The sequence below is a fragment of the Setaria viridis genome, chromosome 6 (assembly GCF_005286985.2).
Source record: "Setaria viridis chromosome 6, Setaria_viridis_v4.0, whole genome shotgun sequence".
Taxonomy (NCBI): domain Eukaryota; kingdom Viridiplantae; phylum Streptophyta; class Magnoliopsida; order Poales; family Poaceae; genus Setaria; species Setaria viridis.
In genome coordinates, this window is record NC_048268.2 from 33,592,413 (window position 1) to 33,613,279 (window position 20,867).

General features: G+C 42.7%; 2 protein-coding genes across 3 annotated transcripts; both read left to right on the forward strand.

Annotated features, from left to right (window-relative positions):
• Positions 1 to 449: 449 nt before the first annotated feature.
• LOC117862166 (serrate RNA effector molecule) lies at positions 450 to 6,601 on the forward strand. The gene is made up of 12 exons (XM_034745689.2): positions 450 to 787; positions 2,031 to 2,098; positions 2,439 to 2,493; positions 3,299 to 3,373; positions 3,578 to 3,652; positions 3,736 to 3,783; positions 3,917 to 3,985; positions 4,133 to 4,918; positions 5,002 to 5,050; positions 5,131 to 5,348; positions 5,423 to 5,626; positions 6,197 to 6,601. Exons 1-12 carry the CDS (start codon positions 564 to 566, stop codon positions 6,255 to 6,257), a joined length of 1,932 nt encoding a protein of 643 aa, XP_034601580.1. The 5' UTR covers positions 450 to 563; the 3' UTR covers positions 6,258 to 6,601.
• A 1,740-nt stretch (positions 6,602 to 8,341) lies between these two features.
• LOC117862165 (calcium-transporting ATPase 5, plasma membrane-type) lies at positions 8,342 to 20,615 on the forward strand. Of its 2 annotated transcripts, XM_034745687.2 has the most exons (35): positions 8,342 to 8,584; positions 8,702 to 8,972; positions 9,813 to 9,929; positions 10,014 to 10,056; positions 10,730 to 10,845; positions 10,929 to 11,060; positions 11,929 to 12,018; positions 12,155 to 12,224; positions 12,309 to 12,379; positions 12,485 to 12,568; positions 12,654 to 12,731; positions 12,808 to 12,879; positions 13,039 to 13,122; positions 13,288 to 13,370; positions 13,452 to 13,560; positions 13,649 to 13,704; positions 13,767 to 13,809; positions 13,895 to 13,978; positions 14,214 to 14,351; positions 14,751 to 14,816; positions 14,893 to 14,988; positions 15,683 to 15,793; positions 15,897 to 16,061; positions 16,544 to 16,603; positions 17,070 to 17,234; positions 17,395 to 17,511; positions 17,616 to 17,714; positions 18,028 to 18,165; positions 18,436 to 18,536; positions 18,629 to 18,674; positions 18,750 to 18,884; positions 19,469 to 19,576; positions 19,662 to 19,753; positions 19,998 to 20,092; positions 20,188 to 20,615. In XM_034745687.2, the coding sequence occupies exons 2-35, from the start codon at positions 8,799 to 8,801 to the stop codon at positions 20,211 to 20,213; spliced, it is 3,264 nt and encodes a 1,087-aa protein (XP_034601578.1). In that variant the 5' UTR covers positions 8,342 to 8,584; positions 8,702 to 8,798; the 3' UTR covers positions 20,214 to 20,615. The 2 variants fall into 2 exon arrangements, with proteins under 2 accessions (XP_034601578.1, XP_034601579.1); XM_034745688.2 differs by lacking the exon at positions 8,342 to 8,584 and having other exon boundaries at positions 8,831 to 8,972; positions 10,018 to 10,056; positions 10,770 to 10,845.
• Positions 20,616 to 20,867: the final 252 nt, after the last annotated feature.

Sequence of the window (20,867 nt, forward strand, 5' to 3'; positions counted from 1 at the left end):
ATTCGGAAAGAAGAGCATGGAGTTTTGCAGCAACCGAAATAAATATTGGAATTCACATGTTTCGAATAAAAGAAACCTCAAACTGAAATGGACATTTTAGGTTCAGATTTATCTACTTGCAAAATCCTTTTACATGGCTTGTCGTAAAGGCACTTTAGCACTTCAGACTGAGATGAATACACCAAATTTTCCTACTTTATGCGAAAGATCTTCATGCAGTCCTTGCCGTTTTCTTCAACCAAAACCAAGCAGGGCCCAACCAAGTGGAGTGAGACTGAGACCCAATCGCCATCTCTCTGCCATTTGGGTCCCACCACACGACGGACCCACCGACAAGTCTCACTGGGACAAGTCAATCCCGACCCCACGCGCGGACACGTCACGAGGCATTTCGCTACGCGTCCCCAGATCCCCCCACCCCCAACCCACCACCACCCTCTTCCGGGCTCTTCGTTTCCGCTCCCGATTGGTTCCCTTCCCCTTCCCGACCCGACCCGACCGGAGAGACCTTCCAGATCGAGGCAGCCGAGGCTGCCCTAGCTAGAATCTCGCCTCGCCCAGCCATGGCCGAGGTCGCGGACGCGTCCCCTCCCCCCACCGGCGGCGGCGGCGGCGGCGGCGGGGACCGCAAGCGCCGCCACGCCTCGCCTGTGCTCCCGCCGCCGCCCCCCGGGCCCCCGCCGCCGGGGCCGCACAAGAGGCATCGCAGGGAGGAGGGCGGCGGCGGGTTCGACCGGCGCCGGCTCGGTCCAGTTGGCGGCGGAGGGCACGAGCAGGACGACAGGAGGTGAGTGGGCGGATTCGGGGAGTTCAGCTTGGTAGCTTAGACGATCAGATCAGAGCTTGCTAGGTGTTTTGCTTGTTGCTAACGGTCGTAATTGGTCGGTCCTTATTGGCAATCGCTGTTTTAACTTGCTTTAACTATGCTGATTACTGATTCGATGTTGCGGCTTTGCAGTGCGCGATTTGAGGTTCCATCACGTTAGGGATTCTTAGTTCCACGGTTTAGCTCCTGTATCCCTTGAACACTATCAATGACCTGAGCTTCCTGCAGTGACTGTGCTTACCGTTCGACTGAATGTGCCATTCAATAATTTGTGCATTCAGAGTCTTGTGATGTTGCCTTTTTCTTACGTGAGGTAGCGTATTTGTTGATGTGTTGCGACTGTAATAGCTTTTCAAATGCTTTCTCTGCTTGGGTTTGTTTTCTCCATTTGAGAACTCTAGCTTGTCTATAAGTAGAAAAGAAGCAATTTATGTGATGTTTTTGTTGTCTGATTTTTTTTCTTGCACATTGATTTGAGCGCTGTGGTAGTTTTTATAGCTGTTGAGATTTATCTTCTAGGTGTGGAAATGAGCATGTGGCATAGGAGGGAGTGGGGGGATGGGGAGTTTAGCTTGGTAGTTGACATGAGCAGATCAGAGCTTGCTAGGTGCATTGCATCTTGCTGTCACTCGGAATCGGTTGGTGTTTATTGGTATTGCAGTTTTTTATTTTGTTTGGCTATGCTGATTAGAGGCTGCCGTGTGATACTGTGACGTGAGGTTTCCGTGCATGCTATTTGTTGTAACAGTGGTGTTAGGAATTAAAGTAAGAGAAAAGGCCTGTTATATTTTTATGATTTCTTGGCTGTTTGGCTATGAGGACATTGCTTCATTACATTAGGAGACTGTTCATGGTTCCTATGCTGAATATCTACAGTGCCATCTATGGCCGAAGCTTCCTGCAATGACAATGCTTTCTAGTCAACTGAACGTGCTATTAATAATTTGTGTGTTCAAAAGCTCATGGTGCTCCTTTCATGTGAAGAAAAATATATTTCTTGACGTGTTTCAACTGTTGTAGATGTTTGGTAGCTCTTTACAGTTTTCTCTGCATGGGTTTGTTGTTCGAATTTTGGAACTTTAGGTGTTGCTATAGCTATGAGCAGGAAGGAAGGAAATCATGTGCTGTTTTTATTTTAACTTAGTCTCTGAAATCTTTTGGTTTGAGCATGCAGCAGTTTTTGAAGTTTCTATTTGTGTCCTAGGTATGGCAACGGTCATGGTGGCGTAGGAGGAAGAGGTGGTGATGGTCGATATGGGAATCGTGCACCAGGTATGAATTAGCGAGCCAGGGTTACCATTATCAGCTACCTGTCATTAGTACAGATGTAGTTGTAAGTTCAACAGGTGATTGAAAAATTAGTGCTGATCTAGTTCGTTTGTCCCGTAACTGATATGATTTCTCATGATCTTCTACAAGTCTGTCAAGCATGCAGAACATGTTTCTTTTCTTTAAAATTCTTGAGACATAGGGTACTAGAAACACAATCAAGCGTTGATTAACGCAAATGTACTACTAAGTATTTCTTGTCAGTTCAAGCTACTTGGTATGTACGGATCGAATTTCTTGGTTAGTGATGTTCCTTTAATTGTAATATTCCTTATTTGTATAGATTGGTCGGATTCTGGACGTGGTGGATGGAATGAAGGCCCTGGGAATGGCCGTAGGTACATATATAAATCTGGATTGGCTTCATGTACTTCTATTATTTCCTTTCTTTGCTAAGAAAATATTACCTTCTGAGGAGTCACTCCCGTCAGGATTGTACATGGTTTGCACTGCATTATCTTTCGAGTAAAATGCATGGGCAGCCCTTAAAACTCGTTATGCTGTGTCATATAGGTCCACAAGCTCTCAAAATGCATTTTGGCCCTCTAATTTGTTAGGTGATGCACCGTAGGTCCATACGGCTCCATGTGACCTCCCTTTTTGCCGCACCGTAGGGGCATTGGGCAGGAGTGCACACCAGGTCGGTGCCATGCAAGCAAGAAGATGCTGAGATGTGCCTGGGCCACCCATGCATTTTACTCATCTTTTTCTCAAACACAGTAATAGAAGGAATAAAAGTTTTTAGTATAAGGGTGAGAAGACCTGCTAAAAAAGAAAGGAGAAGAGAAGAGTAAAAACACATACTAATGAAGGAAAACATGCCCAAAGAAACACAAATCAACAGCAGGATCAGAGCAGAAGCTTTGATAATCACACCTGCCATGCACCAAGGACATATGCTGTGCTCACCACTGCTTCAAAGTATGGTGTCACCCACCAAAACACATAAGTTTCAGTGTTCCAGATAGTAACAAACTTCCAGAATCATGGACTCCCTCTGCTGCTCCTTGTCCTCTGCTGCAACATAATCTATTGCTAAAACAGAGGACCTAATTGACATTTTTTTTACCTTTTGTTAGCTATTGCTTTTGTTTTGACACAATATGGGAAACAACTAGAGTGATCAACACTGATGTTCTACAGGGAAGGACTGATGTCATACAAGCAGTTCATTCAGGAGCTCGAGGATGATGTTTCACCAGTTGAAGCTCAAAGCAGGTGTGCTGTGCTAGACCTTTTTTAAGTGCAAATTTCTGGCAGGCATATATTTCAACTAGAACCAGGCTTTGTCCCTTTTTATCAAAAGAATAATTTCTGTTGTGCGTGGTACACTTTCTATATTGCTGTGTCTATGTGTGGTACACTTTTTGTATGGTTGATGTGGAACAGTTTGACATTTTAGTTCATCCTAATTATTTATAGATACGAGGAGTACAAGTCAGAGTACATCACAACTCAGAAGAAAGCATACTTTGACCTCCATAAGGATGAAGATTGGTAACTGTTCTTTAAATTACAATATTGCGATTTATTACTTATTCTCTTCACTAACTTCTTAATTTTGCATCTTGTTCTTGTAGGTTAAGAAACAAGTACAATCCTACAAATCTTGAAGGGGTCATAGAAAGGTTTGCTATTTTCTTAGTCTATTTCAGCCATACTTGAGTCTCTCTTGTGTGGTTGTGTTCTGCAATTTGTGCAACATTTTTTCTTTAATGTTCTTGCCCATCTGAGCTGTAATTATTTTTTATTACAAAACAGAAGGAATGAACTGGCAAGAACTACTGCAAATGAATTCTTCCAAGATTTACAGAGTGGAAGTCTGGACACGTGAGATGCTCCCCCTCCCCTTCCCCTTCCCTCTCTTCCCCCTCCCTCTCACACACACCATGCTTTGTTTTTGTACTGTGCAACGCGCACGCGCGCGCACACATCAAGAATTTGTATTAAGCAGTATTTGTTTTTGGTACTGTGCAGTGGTCCAGGGTTGACAGGTTCAGCAGCGAGCAAATCAGGAAATAATAGTAGTAAAAATCTTGTGGATGCAGATGGTAAAAAAGGGAAACTTGGGAAGGGCACTGACGATTTATACTATGCTGCTCCCAAGGCTCACCCAGTTAGTTCTGAGGCTCGGCGAATCCGAAGTGACATTGAGCAAGCTCAAGCTCTCATCTGTAAACTTGATTCTGAGAAGGGTATTGAGAACAATGTTCTCTCCAGTAGTGACCATGACAAGACAGACAGGGATAAGTCACATGGTTCAATGGGGCCAATTGTTATAATACGGGGATCATCTACTGTGAAGGGTCTTGAGGGTGCTGAGTTGCTGGACACTCTTGTTACTTACTTATGGCGCATCCATGGTGTAGATTATTATGGTATGTCTGAGACAAATGAACCTAAAGGCCTGAGACATGTGAAAGCTGATGCGAGGACATATAATGGGGATAGCTCAAATGCAACTGAATGGGAGAATAAACTTGATTCATTCTGGCAAGACAGGATTCAAGGTCAAGACCCGTTAGAAATATTGAAAGCAAAGGAGAAGATTGATGCAGCTGCTACTGAAGTGTTGGATCCATATGTGAGGAAAATAAGGGATGAAAAGTATGGGTGGAAGTATGGTTGTGGAGCCAAGGGTTGCACTAAGCTTTTCCATGCTGCCGAGTTTGTCCAGAAGCATCTTAAACTCAAGCATGCAGATGTGGTGGTTGAGCTAACTTCGAAAGTGAGAGAGGATATTTACTTTGAGAACTATATGAAGTATATTTCTGCACTCTCATCCTTTTGATTAAGCTATTTTTTGAAATTGTTGGATGATTATGGTGCATTTATCTTGAATGCAGTGATCCAAAGGCGCCTGGTGGAACACCTATCATGCAGCAACCTGCTCCAGTAAGCCTCATTACTAAGTTTGTACTCACTTGCAAATTGGTGGCTTTCTTGTGTAATTCTTTGTATGAATCCATGTTCAGAGGGGAAAAGGCAGGCAAAGGCCACCAATAGAAAGTCGGCTGAGGGATGAGCGTGGAAATCGTAGGTTCGACACAAATGTTGATTCACCACCACATGATGGGTCTGGTGAAAACCCTGATGATGCTATTTATGATTCATTTGGTGATCCAATTATGCATGGCGCCTTCCCTCCAGATATTCCTGCTCCCCCGATTCTAATGCCCGTGCCTGGTGCTGGGTAAGTCTGCAACTTCTGCTTGCTTATTTTGGAATTCGAACGGGATGCTCATTGTCAGTTCATCTCCATTGCAGTCCGCTGGGACCATTTATTCCTGCACCCCCGGAAGTTGCCATGCATATGATGAGGGATCAGGGTGGGCCACCTCATTTTGAGCCAGCTGGAGGTCCACATCCTAGGAAAGCAGGGAGGGGTGGTGGCCCCCCAATGCGTGGTCCATCCCCAATCTTCAGCGCTCCTCCGCCTACCCATATGCATGATCCTCGTAGAATACGAAGGTTAGTACTTTTACTCTTTGCAATTTGCCACTTGTGTTCCCAGAAAGTCATCACCAGTCAATGTAAACAATTCACTTCTAACATTCCGAGGCGTGGTCAACAGCAACTAAGGATCCTGAACAGTAGAAGGCGGCGTCATTGATTATTTTTGGCCAACTTATCTTTGGCATCATTGTTTACAATGGTTTGCACATTTGGGCATCTTTCTCCTTAGGCTGAGTAACAAATTTAAACAACTCGAAAGTTTAAGCTGAGCAGCAAATTGAAACTCCTTGTTGCTGCCACTGGATTATTGTACTCTGACCATGTTCTAGTACTTAGGCAGCCAGATCATGATTATGTGGAATATGTCTGTTTTAGAATGTATAATACCTGACTAGGATGTGTTTACAGGTATTGTTCCTCCTTTTTGCATGCTAACAATGCAAATCTTGTGCCTGCAAAAAAAAAACAGCCTAAAACAATGTGATTTGGATATTTGTCGATGTGAACTGCCAACAGATATTTCTCTGATGTATTATCTCTTTGTCTTTTCTGGTTTCACCAGTTTTTGCCTTACCCTGATTTCAGCTACCAAGACCTTGATGCTCCTGAAGACGAAGTGACTGTGATGGACTACCGAAGCTTGTAGAACTTCCCAGTTTCATGTGCCTCCTGATACTTGTAGGTAACATTACAGCTTGAAAACACCTCGCCATCTAGAATTATTGTGGAGGAACCCCAGCAGGCATCGTGTCCCACCTAGGGGTGGTAATGGATCGTGGCCCTCATGCCTCCTACACAATCCAACTTAGTCCTATTTAATTTTTAGTTCAAAATCATATAAATTTATGGCCTGGCCCTTATTGAGCCCGATCCTTAAATTTGCTTACCACCCCTAGTCCCACCCTTGAGTTGTCGCTTCTCAGTGTTTGTAAAATGAAACACAGGAAGTACATTCCATTTCGCCATGAAACGAGGAGGTATTATCTGTAACTTTGTACAACGTGAAAAATTTTCATTCGTGTTCTCTTAGGCACAATTACCCTTACCAGCAAAATCCCTGTCAGCCCTAACGTACCAAGCCCAAACATGATCTTGTTCTTGTATCCGTCTTTTCGGGCAATCTCTATGATCTGAGTTCTCTGTGTATGTACTCCATAATACTCGCTGCACGTGCGAATGGCAAGTGGGGTTGGAATCTGGTGCCATTGGCGTGCGTGCTCGCAGCTTATCAGTACCTGGAGCTTGTTTCCAGAATTCTTCCTCCCCTGTGATCTGGCGGAGCTGGCAAGCATGTTGGTCTAGCCAGTGGACAGATACGGGTGCTGGCGCTGATGGTCCAGCTCGTGGATGGAAACTGTTTGGAAAGTCCGGTACCCCTGCTGGTGTCCAGTCTGTCTGTATCTGCTGACCCGATCTGGAAACCATGTGGAACTTAAATTTTGCTGACTGTGATCGCATGGCCGGGCGATCGCTGCCACCACGCGGAATCCTGGGATCTCGTCTAGCGGCTAGCGGCGGGCAGGACGCAGGAGCCCCGCCGGGCGGTCGCTGTCGGCCACCTGCCGCCGCCGCGCCGGAGCTCCCGCGCTCCTGCCCGGCGTGCAAGCGAGCGGTGACGGGGACTGGCACGAAAGGGAGATCGAAGAGTACTATGAGAGGGTAGTGCAGGTCAGCAGGCGCATGCGTGAGGCCGCCGGGTTCGCGGGCGAAGTGAGGGGCACGCGACGGGGACGGCGGCGGACGGGACCATGGCCGGATCGGATATTCAGATTGGATCGAATATTGCCGCCAAATGATACGGTGCTGCTGCGGCGTCAGAATTCGTTCTGTCGCCTCGACCGGGCAAACCATAGACGTGCGGTGGTTGTTGCCGGTGCGACACCGATTTCTTGGCGACGATGACACACTGCTGCCATAGCTTTGGCTGAGTTTAGACGAATTCACTCCAAAATCCAAATCCGATGCTAGTTCTCAGAAATTCAGTAGAGCAGTCAGTAACTTAGTTTCAAAGAAAACTTTTTTGCGCGTTGGCATGTGTAGGTCACTACTAGGGGGTGTTTGTATCCTTGTGCTAAAGTTTAGCCTGGTTCACATTGGATGTTTGATGCTAATTAGAAGTATTAAACATAGACTAATGATAAAAATAATTGCACAAATTAGAGCTAATTCGCGAGACGAATCTATTATACCTAATTAATCCATGATTACACGTAGTATCACCTGTGCTAATCGTGAAGCATGACTTGTACCTGGCAAATAAAGTCCAATGACCTCACGACAAAGGGCTGTCATAATGTTTCCCGGTGGAGGTATACCATAGCCAAACGAGGATTACGTCAGGTAAAAAAAAATATCTTTTTTGCCCCAAGAGGAATACTTTTTTTATTTAACGCATAACAGTCTTCTTTCCAATTTATGCATCTCTGCGAGGCACCACCGACCAAAAGATCCCCCCGGCCCTGACAGTGTAGCAGCCTCCAGCTATCCACTCCTTTTTTTGACGCACGACAGTTATCCACTCCTACCTGAACTTTTCCACTCCCATTTCAAATCCGGCAGCTAAACCCGCCGCGCCAAGCTCTCCTCAACTGCGTCGTTTTATACCAACGATCCGGTCGTTGCTTCCCGCCAGATACGGACCACTGACGTGTGGGCCCATCCACGTCAGGCGGGGGGCGGGCTCCCGATCCCGGCCACGGGTCCACCCGCGCGGGCCCATGTGGCAGCGTAACGCCACGCGGAGAAGCTTCGTGGAAGCTTCATGCCCCGCCCCCCGGCAACCGCCTCGAGAACGAGTCCCCATTCCCGACCGCAAAACCGGGCCAAGGAAGAAGAGAACAAAACGCTTTCCCAGAGAGCAGAGCACGCGAGAGAGAGGGAGAGGGAGAGAGAGAAGGGGGGTTGGGTGAAGCGGCGAGGCGAGCTGGGGTTGAGCAGGCCCGCCGGAGGTTCTAGAAGCTTCGCGACGCCGAGGTGAGCCGATTGGTTGCCCTTGCCCTCCCCCCGCCCCCTCCCGTGGCTTTCCCGCCCCCACGGCGATCTCGTGATGACACGGGTGCTCCCTTTCTCTCTCGTCTGTGTGGCGCGCAGGGCTCGCGCGCGTCGGTGTCGTCTCTCCTGCGAGCGGAAGGTGGGCTGGCTGCTTCTGCTGCTGCTGCTGCTGCGGGGGATTGTCTGATCGGGCGGCATGGCGCTGGGGAGGTCGCCGCCGCCGGAGATCCGCTCGCCGGACGAGCGGGGCGCCGCGGAGGACGCCGCGGAGGACGCCGCGGAGGCCGAGGCGGAGGAGGAGGAGGTCTTCGACGACGCCTTCGACATACCGCACAAGAACGCGCCGCACGACCGGTTGCGCCGGTGGAGGGTACGTACGCGCGTGATCACCTTGCCCCCTTCTCTCTGATTGCGTTCCCTTCGAATTTGGATCTTCGGCGAGCCCGGGTTAGGTCGGGGATCTGGAGTGCGTAATGCGTGTGGTTTCCTTGGATTTGGAAATGGTTGGTTGGTGCGTACTATGCGGTGTTCTGATTGTTTGCGTATGCCCGGAGAGTAGAACAAGCAATGCCCGGATGATCTCGTGACTGGAGTGTGGAGTGTGGGAGCTGTCATTCCGAGGTTCGAAGCGTGGGCATTTTACTCTAATCTCTGCTCCACATGGGGAGAAGGGGAATGGCACTCGTGACGAACATGTTTCCCATTGGAGAACTATGCCTTTTGAGCATTTCATTGAAGAATTATACTTCAGTGAAATGCCTTGATGCATTGCTGATTCTGGTTGGGTTTTGCATTTCTACATTCCTACGAAGGCATAGTGATCTGTTTGATGACAAAAACAGTACCTGGTCCCCCTCAGTTGCTGTGGATATTCGTGTAGCCACAAGTCTTACTAAATTGGTGAGTGAAAAGTGGAATACTGATAGTAAAGGTTTGCCTTGCACTCGTCCAGCAAGGGTATTTTCTGTAGTTTCACTGGTTTGCCTGTCAATACACTGGGGAATTATGAAAAGAAACATCAATTTTTACAACAATGAGGCTTTACTAGGTTTACTTGAGAGTGTAAGTTGCTCATGTGAGAACTAGTCGTGGTAAATGTGAAGATGGGTGAAGAGGCCTTTGGGATAGAGAAGTATACCATGTGTAGTAGATCAACACAAAACTCCCTAGTATTGAGTTCTGACAAATATGGCTATTTTCTACATTTCAGCAAGCAGCTCTTGTGCTCAATGCTTCACGCCGATTTAGATATACTCTAGACCTTAAAAAGGAGGAAGAGAAAGAGATTATAAGAAGGAAGATCCGGGCCCATGCACAAGTTATACGGGTACTGTGTCATTTGCCTGCTGAGAGATCCTATTCTGTCTTTTTGGTTGTTTCATTTTTTGTATTCTAAATTTGTATTCTCCAGGCAGCATTTCTTTTCAAAGAAGCTGGCCAAAAAGATATCAGAGGTATGGCTACTACTTTATATTGTTATGTTAACCTCTGTCTTAGTGCTCATATTTACCCAACTGGATGATTACATCAGTCTAAAGTCGAGTAACTTTTATTCTTTTAGTATGTTGGGCTTTGTTGGTGATATTTGTGACGGATGTTTCATGTTAACATGCCATCAGTCATCATTCCATCCGTCTACTGAACGTTAGTGATAAAAAAGGGTGACTACGTTTTCCTGCTTCCTTCCTAAAAACCATATCAGTTATCTGGTGGCAGTGTAGCAAAAGTTCAATTCTATGTAATCGATTAAGAAGTGACAGTGCCCTCACATTGCAATAACAGCCAAAGTAATTAATTTTACCATTTTAATATTTTTCCTTCAAATCATTTTATTCTTTAAACTGTCCATTAGTACATTAAAATTCATCCGGTTTGTTCATAAAATTCAGCTTCCCACTCTACCCCATAAATCATCTCTGTCGCTCCCTCCCTCCCTCTCTAGCTGTATAGTATTTTCCTCATGATATATCTGCTTGGACACTAGATAGTCCACTCACACAATCTAAAGTTTATTGCTCCTCTGTTTGTTTATACTTGTGCTTAATGCTGTATGTTCCTTTATGTGCTTGTTTTACATACAATTTATTTATATTCTTGTGTTATTTTTAATGTCCTTGCACGAAGCAGAAGCTTATAGTGGTATAAATCTTGCAACGGCCTCTCGCAGTTTTCCAATTGAACTGGAAAAGCTTACCACATTAAACAGGGAACATGATACTGTTCTTCTTCAAGAAGTTGGAGGAGTAAGTTAATACTGAGCTAGATCACCAATTTTTTTTGTTTACATCTCATTTTAAACTCCGCTCTGTCACTAAAATCCATTCAGGTCAAGGGCCTGTCAGATTTATTGAAGAGTAATTTAGACAAGGGAGTTAGTCCAAACGAGGATGAATTGTTACAAAGGAGGAGTATTTATGGAGCAAATACATATCCACGCAAGAAAAGGAAAAACATACTGGTATGCTATAAGTAAATCATGCACGATTTATATATTATTTCCAAACTTTTTAAATAACCACGTAGAGTTACAATGTCCTGGCGAAAGGGGCCTGTAGCCTAGTGGTTGCAGAGACCTTAGTAGCACCCCAGGTCCTGGGTTCGAATCCCCGTGGGAGCGAATTTCAGGCCGGGTAAAAAAAAGTCACTCGCTGGTTCCCTTGGTCGACATGGGTGAACCGATCTGTGGTGGGTGGGTCCTCGTGTAAGGGGCTGGTCGTGTGGGTTGGGCCTCAAAGCATGGGTCAAGGCTTGAACCACAGGGGCTGGTCGTGTGGGTTGGGCCTCAAAGCATGGGTCAAGGCTTGAACCACAGGGGGCGGCATCCCCATGTATGAGGGGGCCAGCTTTCGTGACTTTTCTCGGCCGGGCTCCGGTTGAGCTCTTCTTAATGTACCGTGGGGCGGTCTTTCCCCCACCGGCTGAGTTTTTTTTTAAGTTACAATGTCCTGCCATTAACACATTTGGTTACAAGTTGCCTTTGTCTTTTCATTTTCTTTTTTAAGCCCTTTATCCTACGTATATCTAATATAGTTTCTCTGCCTAAAATTTGATCTATTTTGATTGAAATCATGTCACCTATTTGCCACTGGAGGGGGTTTAGGTCCACATTTCAGTGAGATAGCTCAATGGCAAGGAGAATTTTTTTTATTGGTTTTGGAAAGGAGATAAATTTCAAAATCTATGGTAGAAAGGAACTTGAACTGTAAAATCAAACTAGAGTACTAGACATGGGTCCTACCAAAATTTTCTATTTTTGCAACACTACATGCATTTTTCTTCCAATGTTTGCAGTTTCAAAACTTAATCCTGTTATGTTTCATTCACAGCGATTTGTATTTGAAGCATGCCAAGATTTAACTCTTGTCATTCTAATGGTAGCTGCTGCCATATCACTGACATTGGGTATGACCACAGAGGTATTATGTTATATCATCTACTATTAGACTGCATTTTCATTTTCCTGCTGCTCTCCTGGCAGCTTTGAACTAAAAAAACTCATGTCCTTTATTGTACATATCACCTTACTTCTACTTTTCATTAATATTCATTTAGGGTGCTGATGACGGATGGTATGATGGTGGGAGTATTTTTTTAGCTGTCTTCCTTGTGATACTTGTTACCGGTAATGGATTTGGATTACAAGTTCATCTTTTTCAGTAGCACAGCAGTGTGTTATTTTCTCATGTTATCATTGCCATTTCTCCAGCAATCAGTGATTATAGACAATCTCTTCAGTTTCGACATCTGAATGAGGAGAAACAGAACATACAAGTGGAGGTGAGTATGGCCGTGCCACACATGACCATTTTCATCTGTAGTTCTAGGTACCAAATGTGAACAATTCATTGACTGTATTTCTGATTTGCTATCCCTTTTGCTTAGGTTGTTAGAGGTGGTAAAAGATCGGCAGCATCAATATTTGACCTTGTTGTTGGTGATGTAGTTCCTCTCAAAATCGGTGACCAAGTAAGATGGTATATTATTTTTTTCATCTGTTTTTTTATTTTGTGTGTACAATCATCTGCTTATCAGTTTTTTATTTCACCTTCAGGTTCCTGCTGACGGTGTTCTGATATCTGGCCATTCTCTTGCAATAGATGAATCGAGTATGACTGGAGAGTCAAAAATTGTAAGTCTATCAGAAGAGTCAGCTGCTTTTCTCAAATCTGCCTTTGTTGGATTTTCACGACGCAGTGTTATTTTAGGTTCACAAGGATCAAAAGGCACCATTCTTGATGTCTGGTTGCAAGGTTGCAGATGGCTATGGTTCTATGCTTGTGAGTCTGGCAATCTCAAGCATTTTGACAACATCTGGAATTGAACATCCCTATTTTCCATGGCACTGTGCACTGGACTAATTTATTATTTATTATTCATTTTAGTATTGCCAATTTTCCATGGCTAAACTAACTGTAACTTTGCTTATCAATAAAAAGGTAACAGGCGTGGGTACCAATACTGAATGGGGTCAGTTGATGGCTAACCTTTCAGAAGATAATGGTGAAGAAACGCCATTGCAGGTTATTCTCTTTAAGGATAGTGCATATTCTTTTTTTGAGCGAAAACAGTAGGGGAAACCCCTACTGTAGTAAATATATTAAATATATATAAATAAAAAGAGAGCTATATTCTTGAATGGACTAGGACTGACAGCTTTCTTTGATTTACGCTTTTGTCCTTATTAGGTTCGCCTGAATGGTGTTGCAACTTTTATTGGTTTGGTAGGCTTGTCCGTAGCTGGTGCAGTACTTGTTGTGCTTTGGATAAGGTATTTTATTTTTACTTCATACTGCAACTATCACAAATGTCCTCTCTCTCTCGCTCTTACAGACTTTAAATTGAACTACAGATATTTTACTGGACATACCGAGAATCCTGATGGGACTACTCAATTTGTTGCTGGGACTACTGGTGTGAAACAAGGATTTATGGGGGCAATTAGAATTTTGACTATTGCTGTATGTAATCTTAATCTCATTAGTGTAAACCTAGTACTATGAACAGTTTTAAAGACTTTGCTGATTCTTTTCTCTTTTTTATCCACAGGTGACTATTGTAGTTGTTGCTGTGCCTGAGGGACTCCCATTGGCAGTAACTCTGACGTATGAATCCCTTGTGAATTACATTGATTTTTCAGGGGTTTGACTATCTGCTATTTTTTCAGGCTTGCGTATTCAATGAAAAAGATGATGCGAGACAAAGCGCTGGTAGACAAAGATTACTTTATTCATATTTATAAAAAAATGTTTGACAAGAGGATTATATGATTTTTTTTATTTTGTCTAAATATAGGTCAGACGGCTCTCATCATGTGAAACGATGGGATCAGCAACTACAATATGCAGTGATAAGACAGGAACTCTTACCTTGAATAAGGTATGTATTTACCAGTCCGTTGGCCATTCAAAATTCTGTCATGATTTATTCCCAAGATGAACTGCGCTTACATAATGCTTCTTCAGGACTTTCCATATAATTAAAATGCTTGAACATGCATATGCTCATTGTTATCAATTACAACGAGCATATTCTCTGATACGTTTAGTTGTGAAATTGCATAATTGATGGCACCATAATTTGTTTGGTAACTTGTATGAAAGTAACCGTGCAGATGACAGTTGTGGAAGCATATTTTGCTGGAACAAAGTTGGATCCCTGTGACGATATTAGCCAGATATCAGATGATTCAGCAGCAATTATTCTGGAAGGAATTGCACAGAACACAACAGGAACAGTATTTTTGCCAGAGGTATAGCAAATTCTCCTTGTTATCAATATCATTTATGGAAACTCATGCCTGGCTTTCTGCTTTGTTCATAGTTCAGAAAATAACAGGTTCGTGTCCAGAACTATCAGCGGTTAACAATTTGTAAATCAGATCAATTAAATGAAAATTGCGTGAGTTTTCAAGCACTGGTTTTTAAAGTGTGAGTGTGGGAGGCAACACGTTCATCACTAGTTTAAGCTTTGAAACAATCAGGTTGTCTAATGTTACCGGTTCTTGCCCTTAAAAAGTTGGAAACTTGAACTGAGCAGCCTCCTGGAGGCAGTCTAGGGATACTGTTAAGGATCATCCATAGCACTTGTCTATATCAATTACCAATCTGCCATGTTTGATACAATGCATCCATGCCTTTCCTTTGTACAGGATGGGGGAGAGCCAGAACTTACGGGTTCACCAACTGAAAAGGCCATTCTTTCTTGGGGTCTTAAGGTATTATTACTAAAGTTTCCTTCACTTTTCAGTTTGTCTTCCCTTTTTTGTTGACTTGACCTTCCACCTTGTACAGATAGGGATGGATTTCCATGACATGAGGTCAAAATCTTCAGTCATTCATGTTTTCCCATTTAACTCAGACAAGAAACGTGGTGCTGTTGCAGTACAGGTAGTACGCAAATTATGTATATCAGACCTTAACGCAAAGAATGTGTCTATGAATATTTGTGTTAAATATTTGACTTATCTTCTTTTCCATTGCTTTATCTTAGTACATGTAACACTTGTCGTGGGACATAAAATAATGTGACAATGTACAGCTGAGTGTTCCTATTGACTTTACATTTTATGCCGTATTTTCTATGTTTCAAGTAATCTTTAATTAATGGTTAATATCATTGCTAGTGAGAGTTGATGTCAGCAATTTTTAACACTTGTAGATAACATTTCATATTTGTTAGCGGGCTGATATTGTTTTCCAGGTGGATTGCTGCTGAAACTAGCAAAAATTTGCCAAATGGTTACTATTGGCCACCTTGTTACTAGTTGTAAACTGGCTATGGATGTGTTTCGAACATAATTTGGATTGTGATATATTTCAAAACTAGCCAGTTCTGGAGACACCACCCTCCTTGCGTGGGTGACTGCTTGCCTGTCAATTGCCTCCAGGGTTTTAATCATTAGTTTTCATTGCCCATTTCCTTTTCTTCTTTGCATCAGGATAGCTTTCCATAGTCTTGTTTTTGTGCAGGGATCTATAACCTGTATATGACTTGTATTGATGAAAGCTTCTATGCCACATTGTTTCTTATTTCTGATATAGTTTCTGATATCTTGGTGCTGTGTGATTTCTGGAATTGCAGTCAGATGAAGGTGTTCATGTCCACTGGAAAGGTGCAGCTGAAATAGTGTTATCTTCTTGCAAAAGCTGGCTTTCTGTCGACGGTTCAGTTCAGCCAATGAGTGCTGAGAAAGTAATATCCTCTCCTAACTTGTTTGTCGGTTACTCTGAGACCCATTTGAATTTTTAAAGTACTGGTTTCTCTGAGGCTCACTTGGACTTTTACGCATTTGCAGCATGATGAATACAAGAAATCTATTGAAGACATGGCAGTGAATTCATTACGCTGTGTTGCTTTTGCATATTGTGCTCCTGATGGTGAAATGATTCCAAAGGAAGACATAGCAAACTGGAAGTTGCCTGAGGATGACCTGATTCTGCTTGGCATAGTAGGAATAAAGGTGGTTGCTGGCTTACTGCTATTATGTTAACTCATTTTAAGTTCGACCGTGTCACAAATATGAGGGAGTCAAGTCCTGTGTTCAAATACTTGAGTGTAAGACAGCACTCTGAAAAAAGAGGGTATAGGACAGTACAGTCGATCTGAGTTCTTCTGTTTCCTACTTGCTTGTGTCATGAACATAGCTTAGTCTTATTTTAACGGAGAGAAGAAAAAACAATATGCATGATTAGGCAAAAAAAAAATAATATGCATGATTTGGCAAAAAAAATGCATGATTCGGCAACTCGGCACAATCCCATACTTCAACTGATGTATACTATTTGTTATTCACCGGAGCATTCTTAAAATGATTTACTTCTATATCTATGAGCTTGCATAATAATACCTCCTCTTCATATCTATTTGCATTTGTTTTGAAGCATAAATGCACAATTGGTGGTAGCATTCAACAAAAGAGTCTATTGACTTATTGTTCTGTAGGACCCCTGTCGCCCAGGAGTAAGGGGTGCTGTACGACTATGCACTACTGCCGGTGTAAAGGTTTGTTTTACTTATATTGTTTTTATTCTTCATGTATCATGTTACCTTTCATTTTAAGGATCACTTATGCTTTTTGTTTTTTTAATATAATAAAAGAACAAATAAGATAGCATAAATTGGAACTAGTGCTAACATGAGGAATGGATAATACTGTAATTGTACACTAATAATATTGAAATTGACAAAAAAAACCAAAAAAAAGAAGGATTACATATGTTGCCTAGCCATGTTTGAGCATGAAGAAAAATTGCTAGCTTTTGCCCTATGGTTAGCTATGGCAATCCCTTCCTAAAAGCAAGCCCTCGTGCACTCTATATGGCTTACACCTTATTAAACACTTGAATTGCTCATTAACCAAATATTGTGCACTGGATTACATTCAACAGTCATTGATCCAGCACCCCCCCCCCTGGAAATGATATTGCTCTTATTATGTGATTAATAAGCCACTGTATTTGCAATCCAGGTGCGCATGGTTACTGGAGATAATATCGAAACAGCTAAGGCTATAGCTTTGGAGTGTGGAATACTAGATGCAAATAGTCTTATTTCGGAGCCTGTTGTAATTGAGGGAAAAGTGTTCCGTGAGATGTCTGAAAGTGCGAGAGCAGATGCCGCTGACAAGATAATTGTAACTCTCTCCCTCCCTTTTGATGCCTCACAAGTTATTTGGTCTTTTCTGGCTTTCTTTCACTTTGCCAATGCATTGTCGTTATAGCCTTTTGTCTTCAGAAGCAATTTTTAAGTTCTTTCATTTTTTTAGTGTTGTAGAGCTAATTACCTTGTTTCAGGTGATGGGGAGATCGTCTCCAAATGATAAACTTTTGCTTGTCCAAGCTTTAAAAAAGAAGGGACATGTTGTAGCTGTTACTGGTGATGGTACTAATGACGCCCCTGCATTGCACGAGGTGACATGTTTAGCTCAAAACATTGATGAGTCATTACATATTGTCACTTCTTTTGACGTTGATGAGTTTATTGTTCCTAAATTGCTGCTTGATTTGGTGCCTAGGCCGATATAGGTCTTTCAATGGGCATTTCAGGGACGGAAGTTGCTAAAGAAAGCTCTGACATTATAATCTTGGATGATGACTTCACATCAGTTGTCAAGGTTTGTTTAGTAGATAGAATTGTAGAAGAGAACTTAACTGCCTTACTGCACTCAACAGTGATTTTTTCCTTGTAAATAATTCCACTTGGAGCTAGCCAGCTGCATTGATAAATGTACCTTTAAGGATGTTATATTGGGCTTCTTACTAAATTATCACCGTTGACAATCAAGTCTTGAACATGGCAGTATGGCACACATGTATAGTCCTTGGTCGAAAATGCATTTTCTAGGCAATAATTCTGGTTGTATAAGGCTGTTTTGGGTGAGATTTAGGTTAGAATTTATGGATTTCAACCTTGTTCTTCTCTTTCAGGTTGTTCGTTGGGGACGGTCTGTCTATGCAAATATTCAGAAATTCATTCAATTCCAGCTTACTGTTAATGTTGCTGCACTTGTGATTAATGTGGTTGCTGCTGTGTCCTCTGGTGATGTGCCCCTAAATGCAGTTGAGGTAGGGACAGTTTTCCTTGTTTTGTGCAATTTGCTCTACTACAGCCATTGCTGCTTCTATTGAATTAGCTACTTGTCATGTTGCATGAAAGATGTTCTGAAATTTTAATATTATTCTGAATATCTGTGGAAATCTGAACCTTTCTGGTAAACAATTAATATACAACTCAAGACATATAGCTTAACAATGATGCAGTAGTTTCTCTGAGAAATATCCAGGCTGTTCCTTTCATGTACTTTGTCATCATTCTTTCTTTCTTTCACTTTTCAGCTTCTCTGGGTGAACCTTATTATGGACACATTGGGAGCTCTTGCATTAGCAACCGAACCACCAACTGACAACCTTATGAAGAGAAATCCTGTTGGTCGAAGGCAAGTATCCTAATTTATTGTTGACAACATCGTGTGTAGTATGTTCCCGTGCATATTAACATGCATTCTGAATTTAAAATATTCTACTGCAGGGAACCTCTTGTTACAAATATCATGTGGAGAAACTTGTTTGTTCAGGTTAGTATTCCTTGTTATACAATTGGATTCTGCTTAATCTTCTTTCTTTTCCTAATTTATTTGGAATTCGTGCAGGCCCTTTACCAAATAGCAATTCTTCTCATCTTTGATTTTGCTGGAGTAAGAATTCTGCGGCTGCAGAATGAAAGCCGATATAATGCTGAGAAGATAACGAACACCTTCATCTTTAATACATTTGTCTTCTGCCAGGTGGGTTATTAGTTTGATTGCTCATTCAAGAATCATAGCAGAACATTACTGTAGACAGGTTTTGTTTCGCCTTTTAGACAAAAATGCATTCTAGCGGTGGATTATTCTCAAAAGAAAAATGAAATTAATTTTAACTTAACTAAGTTTATTAGTCTATAGTTGCTAGCCTTGATATTTCCATGGATGCTGTACTTCACAATAGCTCATGTTATAGGCTATTTACGCCTGATCGTAGTCAAGTTTCATGTAGGGCATAAAAAGCTTGATTTTAAGCTATGAATCCTGACCTTATACCATGCAAAAATGGAATATTTCGTGGTTAAGAAGTTTGGAATGATTTTTATCAATTTTCAACGACTTGCTAGCTTTCTTTGCATTTCAATCTGTTCCAGTAATTTAATGTGACCGGTTTCAAACTCCTGGAGTTTAGGCCCTTGACTGACCATATATTTGCCTGTATAGTCAGACTAACATGAGTGAAGTTAACATGAATTTTTTGCATCGTTTTGACAATTTACCTTTGGAGCTGAGTCTGTGCATCTGAAAATTTGTTTTTGTTAACTTGGATGTGTTTTCAATTCTAGATTTTCAACGAGTTTAATGCACGCAAACCTGAGGAGAGGAATGTCTTCAAAGGAGTAACAAAGAACCACCTCTTCATGGGAATAATCGGAATAACAACAGTACTTCAGGTACAGACTATATAGAACTTCTTTCTGTATTTCCAAACACACTTGTCCATGGTGAGGTGGTTATGAAGTTGCTCTCCTCTGGCAGATTCTAATAATTCAGTTCCTGGGGAAGTTCTTCAAGACGGTGAGACTTGATTGGAGACTATGGTTGGTTTCAGTTGCTATTGGCGTTATAAGGTGCGCACTTCAAAACTTAGCAACCTCTTATGTTTTTTCAAAGTTTATCAAGCCTTTAAATGTGTTATATGCTTAATACACTACACAGTAGTTTGAACCTATGATCCTGAAATGCATTTATAAACATTGAGGAGCATGACTTCAACTCCATGTTTCCGTAGTAGTTCTGTTGTGAAATTAAATGTTGAGCTAATGCAGCAAAGAATAATCTCAGTGTGATCCCTCATAACGTGATTTTTTCCAGTTGGCCCCTGGCATATCTCGGGAAATTCATTCCTGTGCCCGTAAGACCACTCCAGGACTATTTCAAGCCCCGCTGCTGCCGGAGAGCGCGCCGAGGTGAGTCTCTCCACGAACAAGCTACCGATCCTTCTCTGCATTTTTTTAAAAAAAAAATCCAAGAGGCTGAGGAATTCACTTGACCGTTAACGCAGATGAGGAAGAAGGCAGGCAGACGTGAATACGTAGGGCGCAATCGAGTAAGCCGGTGTAAATAGCCATGTCATAAGAAGAGAAGATAAATTTTCTACTGGTTCCACGGGAACAGCCGCTTGGGGAATGTATAAGTTGCCACAACAGAGCCCCGGCCTGTTAATTTCCTCTACAGGAAATGCAGTCGGAAACTGTACAGCAGCCAAACTCCTGTCCTAGGCTACTAGCCTACTACTAGGTGTAGGTGGTATGGCTTTGCGGCAGCGCAAGCGCAAGCGCAGTCGGAGCTACTAGTTTTGTGCCTCGCTTAATTAGCTTGCGATCTAACCATTTTTCTCTCAATCTGGCTGTAAATTTGTAAATGTTTATCTGCTACGAGATGTTCTCAGTTTTCCATCCATATAATCTGTTATTATCTTACGAAAACAAAGTCACAAGGACATACAAAAAAGAAGCTAATCAAGCGCCGAAGAGCCTTTCTCTGGACTCCGGTCTGGCGACAGCGCGCGCCAACTGCCTCCTCGCCTGGACCGGTGTGGGTCTGTCTAGGTGTCAAAGCAGCTGCCCCTGCAAAATCCTCAAATTGGTCCAGCGACAGGGGTGGGCGGTCAGACAAACCTAGTTTCCCTTGACAGGTCCTGGCGTGTAAGAACTCATTTGGGATGCCCGTCGGGACCTGCTG

What these genes read in the sequence shown, in the direction of transcription:
- LOC117862166 (XM_034745689.2), top strand. Translation starts at nt 564, where the DNA reads ATGGCCGAGGTCGCGGACGCGTCCCCTCCCCCCACCGGCGGCGGCGGC. An exon ending in ATATGGGAATCGTGCACCAG is followed by an intron (nt 2,099 to 2,438) that starts GTATGAATTAGC and finishes TTATTTGTATAG; the next exon opens with ATTGGTCGGATTCTGGACGT. An exon ending in ATGCCCGTGCCTGGTGCTGG is followed by an intron (nt 5,349 to 5,422) that starts GTAAGTCTGCAA and finishes TCTCCATTGCAG; the next exon opens with TCCGCTGGGACCATTTATTC.
- LOC117862165 (XM_034745687.2), top strand. Translation starts at nt 8,799, where the DNA reads ATGGCGCTGGGGAGGTCGCCGCCGCCGGAGATCCGCTCGCCGGACGAG. An exon ending in ACCGGTTGCGCCGGTGGAGG is followed by an intron (nt 8,973 to 9,812) that starts GTACGTACGCGC and finishes TCTACATTTCAG; the next exon opens with CAAGCAGCTCTTGTGCTCAA. An exon ending in ACGCCCCTGCATTGCACGAG is followed by an intron (nt 17,512 to 17,615) that starts GTGACATGTTTA and finishes TTTGGTGCCTAG; the next exon opens with GCCGATATAGGTCTTTCAAT.